General features: G+C 38.7%; 1 protein-coding gene across 1 annotated transcript in view; it reads right to left on the bottom strand.

The window, feature by feature from the left end:
- The window catches only part of LCMT1 (leucine carboxyl methyltransferase 1), a 47,797-nt gene that overhangs the window by 6,923 nt on the left and 24,518 nt on the right, over positions 1–16,356 (bottom strand). The window contains exons 6-7 of the mRNA XM_004439513.3: positions 8,177–8,279; positions 2,751–2,871 (exon numbers count right to left, since the gene is read on the bottom strand). Of these exons, the coding sequence (XP_004439570.3) occupies positions 2,751–2,871; positions 8,177–8,279 (224 nt within the window). The remainder of the gene's footprint in view (positions 1–2,750; positions 2,872–8,176; positions 8,280–16,356) is intronic.

Below are 16,356 nucleotides of genomic sequence, written 5' to 3'. Positions count from 1 at the left end.
AACTCTTGAAAAATAAGGTACAGAGGAATGTGTACAGTATGCTCCTATCTGCCTTCAGGGAAAAAAAATCTCTCTCTCTCTCTCCATCTACATATGCATAGAAAAATTCTGGAATACGGCAATGTTGCTTCCAGGTTAGAGGCTGGAGGCTAGAGTAGGAGAGAGATTTACTTTTCCTTGTCTACCTTGTTATACTATTTGATTTTTTTCCTACATGTGGCATTATTTTTTGAATAAAAATCTATATATGTGCACAAATGTCACAAAACAATATGTACACTAGTGTAGCATATACATTGTTCCTTTGTCATATACAAAGTATCAAAAATTCATCACTCTAACAATATGTATAATAATTCCCAAAGTTCATATGACAATAATGCAAAACAAGAACCAATGCTATTCTTTTCTGGTTGATGAGTAAGGCTTATGTGGCACTAATGATCAGATTGCACACTATTCATTCAGGAGAAAAGGGTGTTTCTCAAGACACACTCCATCACTTTATTGCCTGGGTTTGAATCCTGACTTGACAGGTAATAGCTGTGAGGCTGTGGGCTAGCTGCCTAACCCCTCTGTGCTTCAGTTCCCTTACCTGTAAAACTGAGGCAGTATTAGTTCCCACCTTGTGGGCTTATGTGGTAAATAAATAATACATTTATAACTCATAGAATAGCACCTGCCACATAAGTAATCAAATTCTAAGAATTTGCTATCATTATCACTATTGAAATTATCAGCATCCATGTGGTTTTGTCATTTTAAACTACTAATTAGGAAATAATGTAAGGCACGTGAGCAATTAATACACATGAAGATGCTGATGATTCCGTATTTGTTAGAAAATTATTGAATTAAGTTAAATGTTTATTATTCACAAAATGAGGGTGGTGGGTGGGATCTGAATCAGTTTAGGGACAGCATATTGAAAATTGGCATAACCCCAGGCCTGCTCCAAAGTGACAGGGTCTGTGGTCAAAATTCACTTAATCCACCATCTCCATATGATGCTGAATAAACACTTGTTGAATAAAAGAACACACAAATGAAGCAAGGTGAACGAAGCAGTACACATCCGAAATGTGTGGAAACGTGAAAAGAACTCCTCTTCCCCAGATATAGTATCGGGAAAGCCAAGACAGGTTCCCAGGATTTATTCATATCAAAAAAGAAAAGACAGGGGCTGGCCCAGTGGCGTAGCAGTTATGTTTGCACACTCTGCTTCAGCGGCCGGGGGTTCGCGAGTTCAGATCCTGGGCGCGCACCGACGCACCGTTTGTCAAGCCATGCTGTGGTGGCGTCCCATATAAAGGTGAGGAAGATGGGCACTGGATGTTAGCTCAGGGCTAATCTTCCTCACAAAAAAAAAAAAAAAAGGCCGAGGCCAGCTACCATTATATCCATTCACCAAGGACTAAAGCCTGAGTCTAAGGAACATCCCCAAAGAGAACGCCTTCCTAAAGAGAAAGAAGGAAGAAAAGTCAACCAACCAAGAACCACCTATACAGGAACGTGGACTAGGGCACGGGCTGGGGAGGAGGTCAGGAGACCAAGGTCAAGCCTAGATCTGTCCATAACTACGTGACATAGGGCAAGGCCCTTTACTGCTCTTATCTGTAATAAAATTTTAAAATAAAAAAAAATGAGATAAAAAACGCAATAAAACTAAAATAAACAATTAAAAATAGCTACATTGTATTCAGTGCTTATCACGTGCCCACTACCATACATCTCATGAATTCCCATAATAATCCAGATAGGGAGGTATTCGAGGTATTCTTACCCCTTTAAAAACAAAGAAATGGGACTCAGAGAGATCCAAATAATAACTAACACTTAAAGCTGAGCAATGCTATAAATGCTTTTGCATATATTAACTCATTTACGCCTCACACCACCCTACAAAGTAGGGACTATTATTACCCTCATTTTTCAGATGAGGAAAAAGGCACAGAGAAGTTATGCAATTTGTACAGGTCACACAGTAGGCAGTCTACCTCCAGAGCATGGACTCCCAACCACTAGGCAATCCTGCCTAAGATCACACAGCCAATAATAAAAGCTAGGGCCAGGATTTGGATCCAAGCTGGGTAATTTCAAAGCTCTAAAACATAATCCTTTCTGCACTAGATCAGAAGAGGCAAACAGGCAGCCAGTGGACCAAACTCAGTGATTTTATAAATTAGGAAATTTTACATTAAAATCCTACATTTCTAACTTTTGAAAAACTGGGAGTTCTGGCAACTCTAGGTTCACAGGCCCACAGGGTAACAATTGGCTGGAACTGAGTAGCGGCTGCTCCCAGGAAATGGGACATGGGTGCACCAGTTCACCATAGTCCCCACCACTCCACAGTATACCACACCCGGCCAACTTCCTCCATTTGCATCACCTGCCTGCCTCTGAAGGCATTTGAGTTTGCTAGGGACCCCTATACTGATGACATGTCATCAGTCAAAATTTCCCTCCATCAAGCTCCATAACTCTACAGTAAATACAATGATAAAATAAGAACTCGAAAAACTTTTATAAAGGCCCAGATAGAAGTTCCAAAAACTCTGGCTAAAAGTTTGCAGGAAGTCAAGAAATCAGAGGTACTGGGCTTGCTGGAATCCATTAATAAAGGAGTCATGTAAGTGGCCAGAGGCAGAAGGAAAAGAGTAAGTGGAAGCATATACGAGGGTGCTCAGAGAGAGAAAGCCACCACTGAAGTTCTAAGCAGAATGCAAATTTCTTGTGATTCCTTTTACCTGTTCGTAGTTTATGAACATAGCAGTCTCAAAACTGTTGGCTGCCCACTTGAGAAGGTTTGCAGACTGCTCTGGAGTCATGTAAACCAGCACACATTCAGTTATCAGGAGTGTCGGCAATCTTCAGAGAAGGAAAAAAAGGCATATAAACATGTGTTCATCAAATCAGGACCTGCTAGTTGCACACATGTTGCAGTACTCGCAGGACAGTTCATACCCCAGGAAAACCAGAAGCACTGGGCCAGGACACTGTCAATCAACACAGTAACACAAGTGTAATACCATCACGACCCCAAGTTTCATACTGTAGAATGGTGAGCAATGAGCAATGATTTGTCTGGCTTATGAAAATGTGTTAAATGTGTGTGGCAGACTGTTAAAAAGGGCTACAAATTCTCCCCTGCTGTGCATAATAGGAAACTGCAGATTCTCTCATTCAAGAGGTAGAGTCTAGTTCCCTTTCCCTGGAATCTGGGTTAGTCATGTAATTTGCTTTGGCAATGGAACAATTCAAACATAATTCAAGCAGAAGCTTGAAAATCACTTGCACATTGGCACTTGCTCTCTTGCTGCACTTGGAAATCTGAAACCACCATGTGAATGAACCCAAGCTAGCTTGCTATAGGAGGGGAGGCCCCGTGGATGAGAATGAGGCAGCCCAGCTGAAGTCAGCCCCCAGCTGACCTGCCCACTGTCCACACATGAGTGAACCCCAGGGGATATCAGCTAAGCCTGGCCCCCAGCAGAAGATCCACCCAGCTAGGCCCAGCCCAAATTGTCACTGCACAGAATCCTGAACAACTAAATTGAGTTGTTTTAAACCACTGAGTTTGGAGGGATTTGTTACACGTCAAGAGCTGACTGAAACGAGCTGAAATACTGATGTTCATTTAACAGAATCTAATTCTTCTTATATAAGCTTTTACCATCAAGAATTGAAAACAATACGAATAGTCTTCAAGAAATTACATTATTAGTTAGTATACATTCTGATTTACTAGACCCAAAGTAATGAACAAATTATGAAACAGGAAAAGCAACAAGCTCCTATAGAAACATCTAAAAGCATTCATTTTTGAACGGGAACACTCGCAGCCCCAGATCATTCAAGACAACTGGACGTACCTTGTGGGCACGCTCCTTTTTCAGCTTGCTTGGACTATTCTTTACCTTACTCCAAGATTTGGGGAAGGGAGAGTAATTTTCTTTACCTTTCACCACCCGACTATCTGGACAGGGTCAGGGCTGACAGGACTGGTGAAGCCTGGAGAAACTCTTCTTCTCCCTGTCTGCAGAACTCTACTCCATTGGTTTATTCCTGGTTCATTTACTGCTCCTTCTCGGACTCCTTCACTGGGTCCTCTCTGTCCCTAAATGTTTACGCTCCTCATCGCTGGTTGCTATTTCTCCCACAAGGCAAGTGGGTTATTTTTGTCTGTTTTTATCGGCAGAGGATTTTAGAACAAATAAATTGTATGAAATAAAATGTGCAACAAGAAATTAGTTGAAAAGAACATGGTATATCCACCCAATGGACTGCTAGGCAGCTCATAAGTATGATGTTTTGGAACTGTATTTATTGACATGAAAGCTATCTGTGGTCTCCAGACTCAAGTGGCCTATTATATGCTCCCCTATGCTTCTTCAAGGCATGTACCACAAGATTAATTAACCAGTTGACTGTAATTCGCTGTTTAACGTCTCTTTTTCTCACATAATAATGTAAGCTGTTTTGTTCATGGCTCTAATGCAAGTATCTATACATAGTAGATTCTCAACTATTTGATGAATGAGTGAATAAATGAATAAACAAATAAGTGAATATATATGTACATGTACACACATATACATATATAAAGATACATATATACAGATATAGATACATTTGATTCGTTTAAAAGTCCCAAAATTGTATGCATAGCATGATCATGTTTTAAAGAAAAATATATATTTACAAATTTTGACAAAATTTATTAGGGTGGTTACCTCTGGGTATTAGGATTATGAATTATTTTTATCTGCTCTTCTAGGAACCATCAGCAAATAGCTAAAACTACAGAAATGAATGGGATTGCTCAGAGATTTTTTTTTTTAATAGTTATCAACATCATCAACTGCTAACATTTATTGTTGGGTTCTATTATTCTTCTCATGTTTCAAAGGAGGAAACTGAGATACACAGAGGTGAAGTAAGTTGTCCAAGGTCACAGTCTAGTGTATGTTCCCATCAGAATTCAAATCTGTTCAGCTGGACTCAGTACTGGGCCTCATGATCACTACGCCATTAGAGAAACACCACCCGCAAGTAAATGCTGGCTCTGACCTGATAGTACCAACTATCCCGTTTTGCTCATCTGGTTTTCCTTATTGTTTTTTTTTTTTTTTTTTTTTTTAAAGATTTTATTTATTTTATTTTTTCCCCCCAAAGCCCCAGCAGATAGTTGTATGTCATAGCTGCACATCCTTCTAGTTGCGGCATGTGGGACTCGGCCTCAGGATGGACGGAGAAGTGGTGCCTCGATGCGCACCCGGGATCCGAACCCGGACCGCCAGCATTGCAGCGCGCGCACTTAACCACCAAGCCACAGGGCCGGCCCTCCTTATTGTTTTTTGATGATGAAATGTTATATAAATTAAGTTTTAAAAATATATGTATCCAAATGCTCCCTGGACCCAGCTGTACCATGGTACAAAAAAACTAAAGGCACTACATTCAGAGGAAAGAGAATTAAATGAATCGCAAACTAAATTGAAAATCAGAAAGAAAAACATTAAATTACCAATAATCTAAATCTAAAACCGCAGATTATACCAATAGAAATGATTAGAAATAGTGAATGAGTGGAAAAAAGTTCCAAAACCTCATCTCATAGGTTGATAATTAGAGAAATACAGTTTCAAGAACCTTTTTAATGCAAAAGGTAACCATTACCATATAAGATATTAACGTAGGAAAGCCAGGCAAAGAACGCTATACAGGAATATTTTGTACTACTTTTGCAACTTTTTTGAAGATCTGAATTCTTTGAAAATGAAAAGTTAAAAATTTTTTAAAAATATTTTTTATGAGGTAGCCATTGGCAACATTAAAAAATAGGATTAATACTTTTCAAAATGTAAGTGACAGAAAAGCAAAGAAAAGATAGCCCATAAAGGAAAATACAGAACACAAATGAAACCACATAGGAGAATTAAATATGTAATTCTAATACTTGTTATATCAATTGTTTTTCATCTGTTTTGCAGATCTTCAAAAGCGAGGCGAACTTTCCTATCAAGAGACACCCGATTTATAACTGATTATTTCCCTGATCTTTCACTGCATTTGCCAAAACAGCAGTTCCTATAACTGTAGTTGGATTCAGATGCAACTTACAGAGTGTGCCTATTATGCACCAGTTTCTGTTCAATCGTTTTCACACGCATTACTTAATTTAATCTCCATAACCATGTTGTGAGGTAGTTTTTACCCCAGTTCATAAATGAAGAAACTAAGGCTCAAAGAGGTTTTGTTTTGTTTTTCTGAACTGCCGCTATGAAATAACTAACAAGCAGGAGAGGTCAGATTGGCACCCAGGATAAGATTCCAAGACTCGTGCTCTCCTCATTCAGAGGGAGCTGCAGGCTTACCAGTATCAGCTTTAACCAACCCTCTACTGATCTTCACTCACTAACATGCCCAAGAAAACAATGGTGTCCTTGAACATCAAGACTTCCCTTCTGCTTAAAGAACACACTACACACTGCAACCTGTGAACTGCATAAGGGGTTCCTCCAAAAGAGGCATAAATACTCTTTATAGTATATTGACCTTGCTCTCCACTCAGTGAATCAGACTCAGAAAATAAAGCTGGAGTGACAACACTGGGTCAATTAGAGCCGTCCCTAACATTCAGGCAGGTGGCTATGCAAATCCTAACAATGACAACCTGGCTGATGATTCTAGGCTGAACTCGTAAACAAGAACTTCAAAATGCAGACACAAGAGCTATAGCCTCATTAATGAAAGATGTGTTATAAAGATCAAGTTTTAACTCCCTACATGTCCCTCCTTTCTATGGCCCAAAGCTCACCTGTATTTGCCCTTCTTCCTCCTCTCTCAGAAGAATGGGGGTCTTTCCCTTCCTGGAAGGCTAGTTAACCTGAATCCATGCTCTACATCCTCCCTTCTCTCTCCTCTAGCAATGATTTCCCAAGTTCCTAATTTGTTTCATGGTTTGCCACTGATTCTTTGCCTTCAATTTGTTCTTTAAAATAACATTCCCTTGACCCTGCCTTCCCCTCAAACCTTCCCTTGTGTTATTCACCTCAAATATTCTTGCAAGTGTCATCTTCACCTACAGTAGACCTTGCAGACATGTCTTCACCTCCCACTAACTCTTTAACTTCAATCTGATTTTGACCAGCATCTCTGTGCTAAAACCACAAATCTCACTTGCCTCCTCTGCTCCCCAAATGTTACCCACTCTCAAGAATTTGGTGTGAACACTTCTGGTCCATTTTTAAAACACTTTTGTGATGTATGTATGTAATCATGAAAATATAGTATTTTGGGGGTTTCATTTTACACAGTATCACACTGTACATACTACTCTGCAACTTGATTTTTTTTAACTCAAGCTTTTGAGTTCTCTCTGTGTTGATATAGGTCATGCAATTTACATGTTTTTCATCCATTCTCCTCCAAATGGACATTTAGGTTGTTTCCAATTTTCTACTAAAAATGGTGGCTTCTATGAACATCCTCCTCGTGCGTTCATGCAGACCTTCTCAGGGTGGACACACCCAAAAGTGGAATTGCTATATCCTATGGTACACACACTTAGAATTTCACTAGATACTTCCAGATTGTTCCTCACAATAGTTGTACCAAGTTCATTTCCACCACTGGTGTATAACCATTCCTTTTCCCCTATGTCCTTGCCCACACTTGATATTGTCAGACTTTTACATTTTTGCCAACTTGGTGGGAGTAAAATAGAATTTCATCTGATTACTACCGAGGTTCAATATGTATTTCATATGCTATTCAGTTTCTTCTTTGAGCTGCCTGGTCATCTATCCTTTGCCCATTTTCTATGGGCCATTTTTTTTTATAGTAGCTGTTCTTTATATATTCTGGATGCTAATCCTTTCTTTATATGTTACAATTATATGGTTCTATGCATACAATTATCTTCTCTCAAACTTTATTTATGATACTAGGAATCAGAAATTTATAAAAGCAATACAGGTGATTCTAATGTGAAAACAGACTTGAGAAACATTCCTTCTAAAAAATTTCAGAAAACTACTCTAAGTAGCAATGAAACAATAAAAATTACAAAATAAAAGATAGGACACAGGTATCACACTGTACTTCCAATTGGCTTTACCCCATATTAGCATGAAATCACAAATGCAAAGGAGGTTAAAAAAAATCTCACTGTGTATTCATGTTACATTTCTTTAGTTTCTCTTCCAGTTCAGGTAAATCTCGGAGATCTGCTCCAATAATGGCATATCTCTTTGAATCCAACATGTGTCCATCTGCAAATGCAAGAAAAGATAATTTCAACAGAAATTAATCAAGAAGAGACTATAATTTCAATGGATATGGCTTCTTCAAAATTAATTTCACTGTTTTTCTCCATTATAAAAATATATGCTCATTATAAGAAAAAGATAAGAAGAGGGTGAAAATTAACTAAAATCACACCTTCCAAAGATAACTGTTAGCGTTTTGGTATATAACATTCCAGCTTTTTTTCCTGTGTTTAAACTCATATACACAACACAAACACATCCTTCTCTCTCTCAGGAACACACACACACCCCCCACACAGAAAAAAGAAAATGGGGCCACCCAATACTTGTTTTGAAAATTGCTTTTCCTACTTAACAATAGTATCAGAGATATCATTCTCTGTCATGATTTCACGCCGTACCACTGAGTGGATAAAACAACTTACTTAGCTGACCCCTCACCATTAGACATGTGGTATTTCCAAGGTTTCTCTATCTCAGGCACTGCACTGAGCATCCTTGTAAATACTTCAGGAAGCACTCATCTAATTATTTCTTTAAAGTAAGTGCATAGTAACCTACCTTAAAGAAATGACCGGACAGGTGCTTCATGATGTGTATATAGGGATGCTTACTGCACTGCCTTAAGATAGAGATGTTATTTAAGGGTACAAACTTGCAATGAGTAGTAAATAAGTCCTAGAGATCTAATGCACAGTATAGTGAATACAGACAACAACAGTATATTATAATCATCCGACTTGCTAAGAGACTAGATCTTAATTATCCCAAACACTAAAAAGAAATAATTATGTGATGTGATAGAGGTGCTAATTATCACAATGGTGAGTTACAATATATAAATGTATCAGATTAACAATATATACAATATATAAATGTATCAAATTAACATGTTGCACACCTTAAATTTACACAGTGTTGTATATCAAATATATTTAAATTTTAAAAAAGTAGGTTACTATGAGTGTAATTAGGAGATCAAAGGGTAAGCTTATTTAAATGTTATACTGATTAGCAGGCTGCTCTCTAAATGCTGTGCCAATTTGTGAGATATTATGTTTAAAAGAATATAGTTTATGTACTAAACTATTTGCAAATAAAATGATAACATTTGCTTTAAAACATTCCAGCAGAGACTAGAAGGAATGGTGTATATGGTGGTTCTCAAGCTTAGGCAGGCACCAGAATCACACACATTGATAGGCTCCACCCTTGAGTTTCTCATTTAGCAGATCTTTGAGAAGTAGAAATCTGCATTTCTAACAAGACCCCAGATGGTACTAATGCTGCTGGTCTGGAACTACACTTCTGGAACCATGGTACAGATGAAATGAGATTGGCAATAGTTAAAGTTAGGTGAGGGGTACAGAGGTTCATCAATCTAGTCACAATATTTTTATGTATGCTTGAAAATTTTTTCAATTAAATTTTTAAAAAAATAGATTATAATAAAAAAGAAAGAAAACTGCTTGATTTTTTATCCAAAGTATTGTTCACTCAGCTTCCTCAAGGGTGCAAACCGTGGAAGGAGCTGGAACATCCAACAGCCATTCTGTATCACTGCTAATAACTCATGTTCTCTTGGCTCTGAGAACCCACAATGAAAAAATGTGGAAAAGGCTAAACAATAGCATGTAAGCATGTTCTCCTTCACGATCTTGAGAACCCCATTTGGCAGATTCAAATACATTTGGCCACACACCATAAGCTAAAAGCAATACCTCCTAGGAACCTGCTAGATGTCAGGAAAGCACTAAAGGGCAAGTGGGGAAACCCAAAGGCAGCCCCGGGGTGCCATAATGCCGAGGTCAGGAAAAGAATACAAGGAATATGGAGGCGCTTGTCTGCCCTGTTGTGAAAGCAAATAATAATTCCCAGTGTGCCTTCTTGCAAATAACATGTATTAATGAGTTTTTCCATCCCTGACCAAAACAAAACACCAGAATTTTGAAGCATGCCGTTCCCTAGGCCCATGCAATTCAGGGGAGACAAATCTTACTCAGAGATTAGGATCTAAAGGTAGCACATAAAGCAAAAATCACGCAATGTCATAATTACTCTTAAAGATTGAGCATGAGGTAGAGCAGAGCTGAAGGGGTCAGTGACTTGTACACTCACCATCTGGCAGTGGCCCAGCCATATGCCATGGCATGCTGGCATACTACACAGGAAGCATGGGACGAGATGGCCCCGAGGTCTCTTTTAATGACAGAATCTGATGGCTCTAATAACGCACACTCCATCATGATTCCGTTGTCCCTCTGAAGTCAGGGGCTACTCAAGCTATCTAGAAATAGCAGGTCCATTATTCACCCTTGAAGGATGCCTTACCCTCATTTTGTGGGGAACAATATGAATTTGGGAGAGGACATAGGCTCAGAGCAAGTTTCAAAGGAGGTTTACTATTCTGAGAAAATATGCCATTTTTATAAAATCTAACACTGGCAAGAGACCACGGGAACAACCAAAAATCCTTGGTGCATTTGGAATGCTTCTAAGAGCTGGTGATTAAAAATAAGTTGCTCACCAAAATGACACAATCCCTTCCTTTTTTTCTATATTCTATTTCATAAGAGAAAAATGTAAGGGATTGAAAGCGTTTTGTGTCATACTCATATAAGAAGAATTTTCTAAAGAAACAGACCATAGTCATTCAATTCCAGAAAGCTCATTAACATTGATTTAAAACCTCCGTGTTGCTACTTGTAGTTCTTTCTGTGATCAATACTTCTTTAGAGGATTGATTTCTAAGAGGATTCAAGACGGAGGAGAAGCCCTGAAAATATAACACCATAATATGGTTAAAAAAGTTAAGAACCAATTTATGCATGGCCAGAATAAAAAGACAGTTATGAAAATCCTATTACTCAAGCTTGGTCATTATTGCATTAAAGCAGAGTGGTTGTCAGTCAGGGTAACTGTGTCCCTAGGGAACATGTGGCAATGTCTGGAGACATTTTTGGTTGTCACAACTTGGGGATGCTTCTGTATCTAGTGGGTGGAGGACAGGGATGCTGCTAAACATTACACATTGTGTGGGACAGCCCTCCACAACAGAATTATCCAGCCCCAAATGTCAACAGTGCTGAGGTTGAGAACCTTACATTATAAAGTTACACATAAAAACTCAAAGATCATTAGTCAATATTAATTTTTTAAAAATTCTTAAACAGTCCTAATCATTCTCTGATAGGGAAACTTAACATGCTGTGGCTTTTACCCAGGATATAGTTCCCAAGACGAAAACTCTCTTTGGAGTGAATCTCAGCAGCATGGGCTTCAGTCTCAAATAGCCTTGATACCAAATTTCTACTCTGCCAGTTCCTAATCACGTGCCTGTGGGCAAGCTACATAACCACTCAAGACTACCTCTCTTTTAAACATAAAATGTGGATAATTCTAACCTCATATGATTATGATTAGCATTAAAGGCAATGATAAAACGCTGAGCTCCATGGTTCCCAAACTGTGTACCAAGGTGCCCTGGGGTGGCACAGCAAACTCGCAAGGGCATAGCAAGATATTTTAAATGTTTGAGGGAAACACAGAGATACTCAACATGGATTAGCCATAAGCAAACTACGAGCTCAAGGCAATAGTTTCAACATTAGACTTCTCTGCAATCCTTACAGTGACATCATATCTCTGCGAAGCTCTGTTCTCAAACGTGGCTGTGATTAAAAGCAAATACTGCTGGAAGTTACTGTGGAACAGTGGTGGTGTTCAATCCAACTCCAGTGTTAAGTCACCAAGTGCACAGCAGAGGCACACATTCCATTAGAAGCCATTGTGGTTATTTAAGAATGAAATATAAAGAGTATCTGTTCTTTCAACTTATGTGTATTAGTTTTTTTCAAATGACTAATAAGTTGTCAGGACAAATATTTACAATGCTTAAACATTAATAAACAGAACCATTGATGTGTTTTTTTTGCCTAGGGGCACTGTGGAAACATTGCTGAGAAACTTAGGGCACAGTGAACCAAGAAAGATGGGAGCCCCTTGGCCCAGCTCACTGCCTAGTACATAGTTGGATCTTCCGTGAAGACAAGCCACCAATGATTCAATCCAGGCAGGTGTTTGAATGAGCCCAGCTGAGAAATTCACCCAGATGAACCCAACCCAAATTGCCAAGCTGCAGAATTGTGAGCTAAACAGATGGTGGTTGTTTTAAGCCACAGGCTTTACAGTGGTTTGTTAAACAGCAGTGGTTTGTTGCAACAGCTCTAACAGGCTTTAATTATCTGCTTTATTAAGCTCATGCCTAGAAAAGGAATGAGAAAGTGGAAGATTCACACAATATAACACAGTAGTTAAATACACGCACACTGTATCCACAGTGCTTGCAAGCAGTGATCCCTTCCATCACTTCCAGGTGAGCATTTCAAGAGAGAGGTGTTCTATATGCTGCTGACTGCAGTGAATCCTATCAACCTCATTTATTGTATCTCTTCAGCGACAGTCTAACTATTATTATTCAGGATTGCAAGGTGTTCTTTCAGGCCCATAGATTTTCCTAGAACACTTCAGTTAACAAAAAAAAAAAAAAGAGGTCATAAAATGGAGACAGCCTCGGGAAGATTTCCAGACCATACAGAAGACTTGCGTGTTCATCTGTCCACCCAGCTAATACTTACTGAGCTCGCATTATGTCCTGGGCACCGAGCCAAGTTCTGGTAACAGAGATGTACAAAAAGATGTGGTACCTGCCCCCATGGGGTTTACAATCCAGCAGGGAAGATGAAGAGTAAACAAGGACAAGTGTGGGAAGTGCTACAAAGTAGTTTGTGGGCGTGTATAATAGATTTCCCACTTCCTTTACAACAGAGTCCAGAATCCTTAGCATGGCCCACGAGAGCCTGCATGACGCACCCCTGATGCCTCCTTCAGCTTCATCTTGAACTGTGCGCACCTCCCCCACCTCCAGTTGCATGCATCACTAGGCGATTTTGTCATTGTGCAAACACCACAGAATGCACTTACACAAACCTAGATGGTAGAGCCTACTACACACCTAGACTATATAGTACTAATCTTATGGAACCACTGCCATATACGCAGTCCATTGTTGACTGAAATGTCCTTATGTGGCACATTACTGTACTTTATATTCATCTAATTCCAAGAGGGAGTTGAGATGGATCACAAACACACTCATTCATTCTAGCATTCAGGTGTGTATTTATTCAGTCAACAATCTCTGTGTGCCAGGTGCTGTTCTAGGTGCTGGAGATACAGTGATGAACAAGACAGAAGAGGTCCCTGATCTCATGAGGCTTACCCCCTACAGGAGGGAGACAGACAATCACTAAACGAATGAACAATCAAGATAACATCAGAGTATTAAGTGCCATAAAGAAACTAAAGGAGGGTGATGAGAGGAGAGTATAACTAGAGGAGGAGGGAGAGGGTCTTTAGCCTGGTGGTCAGGGAGGGCCTCTCTGTGGAGGTGGCAGCTGAGCTGAGCTCATCAAGCAAAGATTAGGCAAAAAGAGTTCCAGGTTGAGGGAAGAGGAAGTGGAAAGGTTTGAAGATGAGAGCAAGATTGGCACACTCAGAGGACAGCAGGAGGACAGTGTGGTTTATCAGTTACTGTGGTTGGAAACAAAATCAGGAGTCACAGAGAGGCCTGAATAACCATGTGAGTCCCACCCAGTAGGAAGTTTCAAGGAGACTAATGGAACCTGATTTACTTTTTAAGAACTCATTCTGACTTACTTTTTGCTGCATGTCCATTTATACGCTTTTAATTTTTTACTCTGTGCATATTTTAGCTTTAAAAAAACATACATTATCAATTCTAAGATGCAGATTGTTTTTCACATTTTAACATTTCTGGAATCAGGATGCCTCTCCCAGTCAAGGAGGTAATGTGACCAGGGAACAAGGCAAAGAAAGGGTTACTGAGGATCCGATCAACAACTAACATGGTCTGTCAAATGTTTTTCAGACAAGAAGAAACTACGAGTTCTGTTTTGCAGAAATTGATGTCCCGTTTTGCAGAAATTGATGTCCCCGATTTTGCAGATGTTGCTATCTTGCAGAGAAACACGTTTGCAGCAAGACCCCTTTAAAATGTTCCAGCACCAAGCGTCCTAAAGTTACCTTAAGCTCATTAGCATCTTAAATTCTCCTCCTCTAGGAGGGTCCAAATAGCCATTTTCAGATCACCAGATGTATGTAGTAACACGTGTGCCTGCTACACATGTGCCCGAAATGAACACAGCTGTTACACAGTTGTTACAAATAAACCTGTCCTCCTCTGCTCTCCTGTGTATAAAGTCTTCACTGGCATTTAGCTTGGAGTGTTTCCCATTGCTTGTGCAAGCAACAAACCTTTCCTTCAGCTCCTTCTGCCTTGGTTGTGCTTTTCAGCTCTGCACGCACCAAGAGATGAACCCAATGAGTTTGGTTACAGTATCAGTTTAATTTGTCAGCACTTTTTCTTCTTTATTGATAGGTAAACAGTGGTGATTCTTACAAGCATACTCTCAGAGGTTTGACGAAATATGGTAATTTTTAAATGAAATTTTTGTCAGTCTAATTATCACCTATCACTTTTCTCAAATTTTCATTCACACTTCTATTTTATTTATTTTTATTCAAATTTTCCTTTCTCAGCATAACAGAAAGATCAAAAACTATAAAGGATGAGATTGAAAAATTTGCCGACATAAGACACAAACACAGAGTTACAAAATAAATAAGACTAATCAAAAAATCTGCAATAAAAAGGTTGACAAGGGACCTTCATCAAAGAACATATCTTTATGTTATACAGGGTTCCTATAAATTGAAAAGAAAAGGACGCAATTCAACTGGAAACAAAAAAGGGCAAAGGAAATAAAAAGGAAATTTACAAAGTCATCCCAACAGCCAATAAAATTAAGGAAAAGATACTCCATCTCACTAACTTTCAAAGTTATATAAAATTTTAAAATAATAGGATATTATTTCAGCCTATCAGATTGGTAGAAATTTTTAAAAATTATAATACTCAGTGTAAGTGAAGGTGTAGGGAAAGAAAATCCTCACCCACTCTAGTGAAAACATAAATTAGTAAAAAGGGTCTTGAAGAACAGTTGGGCAATAGCTAAAATTCATAATGGGCAATTCTTTGAGCTACCAATTCCTGCAAATATGCACATAATCATATGCTTTCTACAACACTGTTTAACATAAAAACATTAAAAAGGTAGCAATCTAAATGACCACGAGTAGGAAACACATTAAATAAAATAGAATTTCCGTGCAAAGGAGTATTATAAAGCTGCTAGAAAGGTAGATCTATACCTGTGATCTACCTATACGAGGTAGATCCACACATGCTAACATGAAAAGACAGCCATGATTTACTGGGTGTGAAAAGAGCAACTTATAAAACAGTATGTATAAATTATTCACTGTTTATTAAAATTACATATAAATCTATATTTATCTATAGAATTAGAGAGTCATTAATTCAACAAATACATATTGAACTAGAACATATATTTATTCAATGTGTATATACATTCATTCAACAGAAGTCTACTGAAACTTTTATGTGCCAGGCCCCGGATTAAATTTCTGTGTGTATGTATTTACCTGTCTCCGGGTATACTGCTCATCTGTAGGAGAAGACATTCAACACTGGTTATGCTGGGGGTGGGGTTATGGAGGGTCTTTACTTTCTATTTCATATATTTCTACATTGTTTCATCAAAAAGAATGCAAAGTATTAGGTCTTTTGTTACACATAGTCATTCTGACACAAATATTAACCAAATATATAGAAAATTATGATAGCAAAAGTGTGGAAAAGCAAACAGGCCAGAAAATGGCAAAGCCTGAATAGGTTCTATTTACAGTCATATGAGGGAAACAAAGGATGGAAGAGATATTTTCTGTGGAAAGTTAATTGGGAATCTGATCACCAGAAGGACAGAATGACTAAAGCAATGTGGTTGTGTGTAAAAGGAGGCTTATAGAGTTGTCTGATGTTTACCGTGTCATCGTGTCGACCATCCGAGAAGACCATCCTGAGCATGTTTTCTGACCTGAATTATTAACAAGCCCCTTGAACATCTCTGTCAGACAC

The sequence above is a fragment of the Ceratotherium simum genome, chromosome 26 (genome assembly GCF_057802395.1).
Source record: "Ceratotherium simum simum isolate JZ-2026a chromosome 26, ASM5780239v1, whole genome shotgun sequence".
Classification (NCBI taxonomy): Eukaryota; Metazoa; Chordata; class Mammalia; order Perissodactyla; family Rhinocerotidae; genus Ceratotherium; species Ceratotherium simum.
This window is presented reverse-complemented; position numbering and strand designations above follow the sequence as displayed.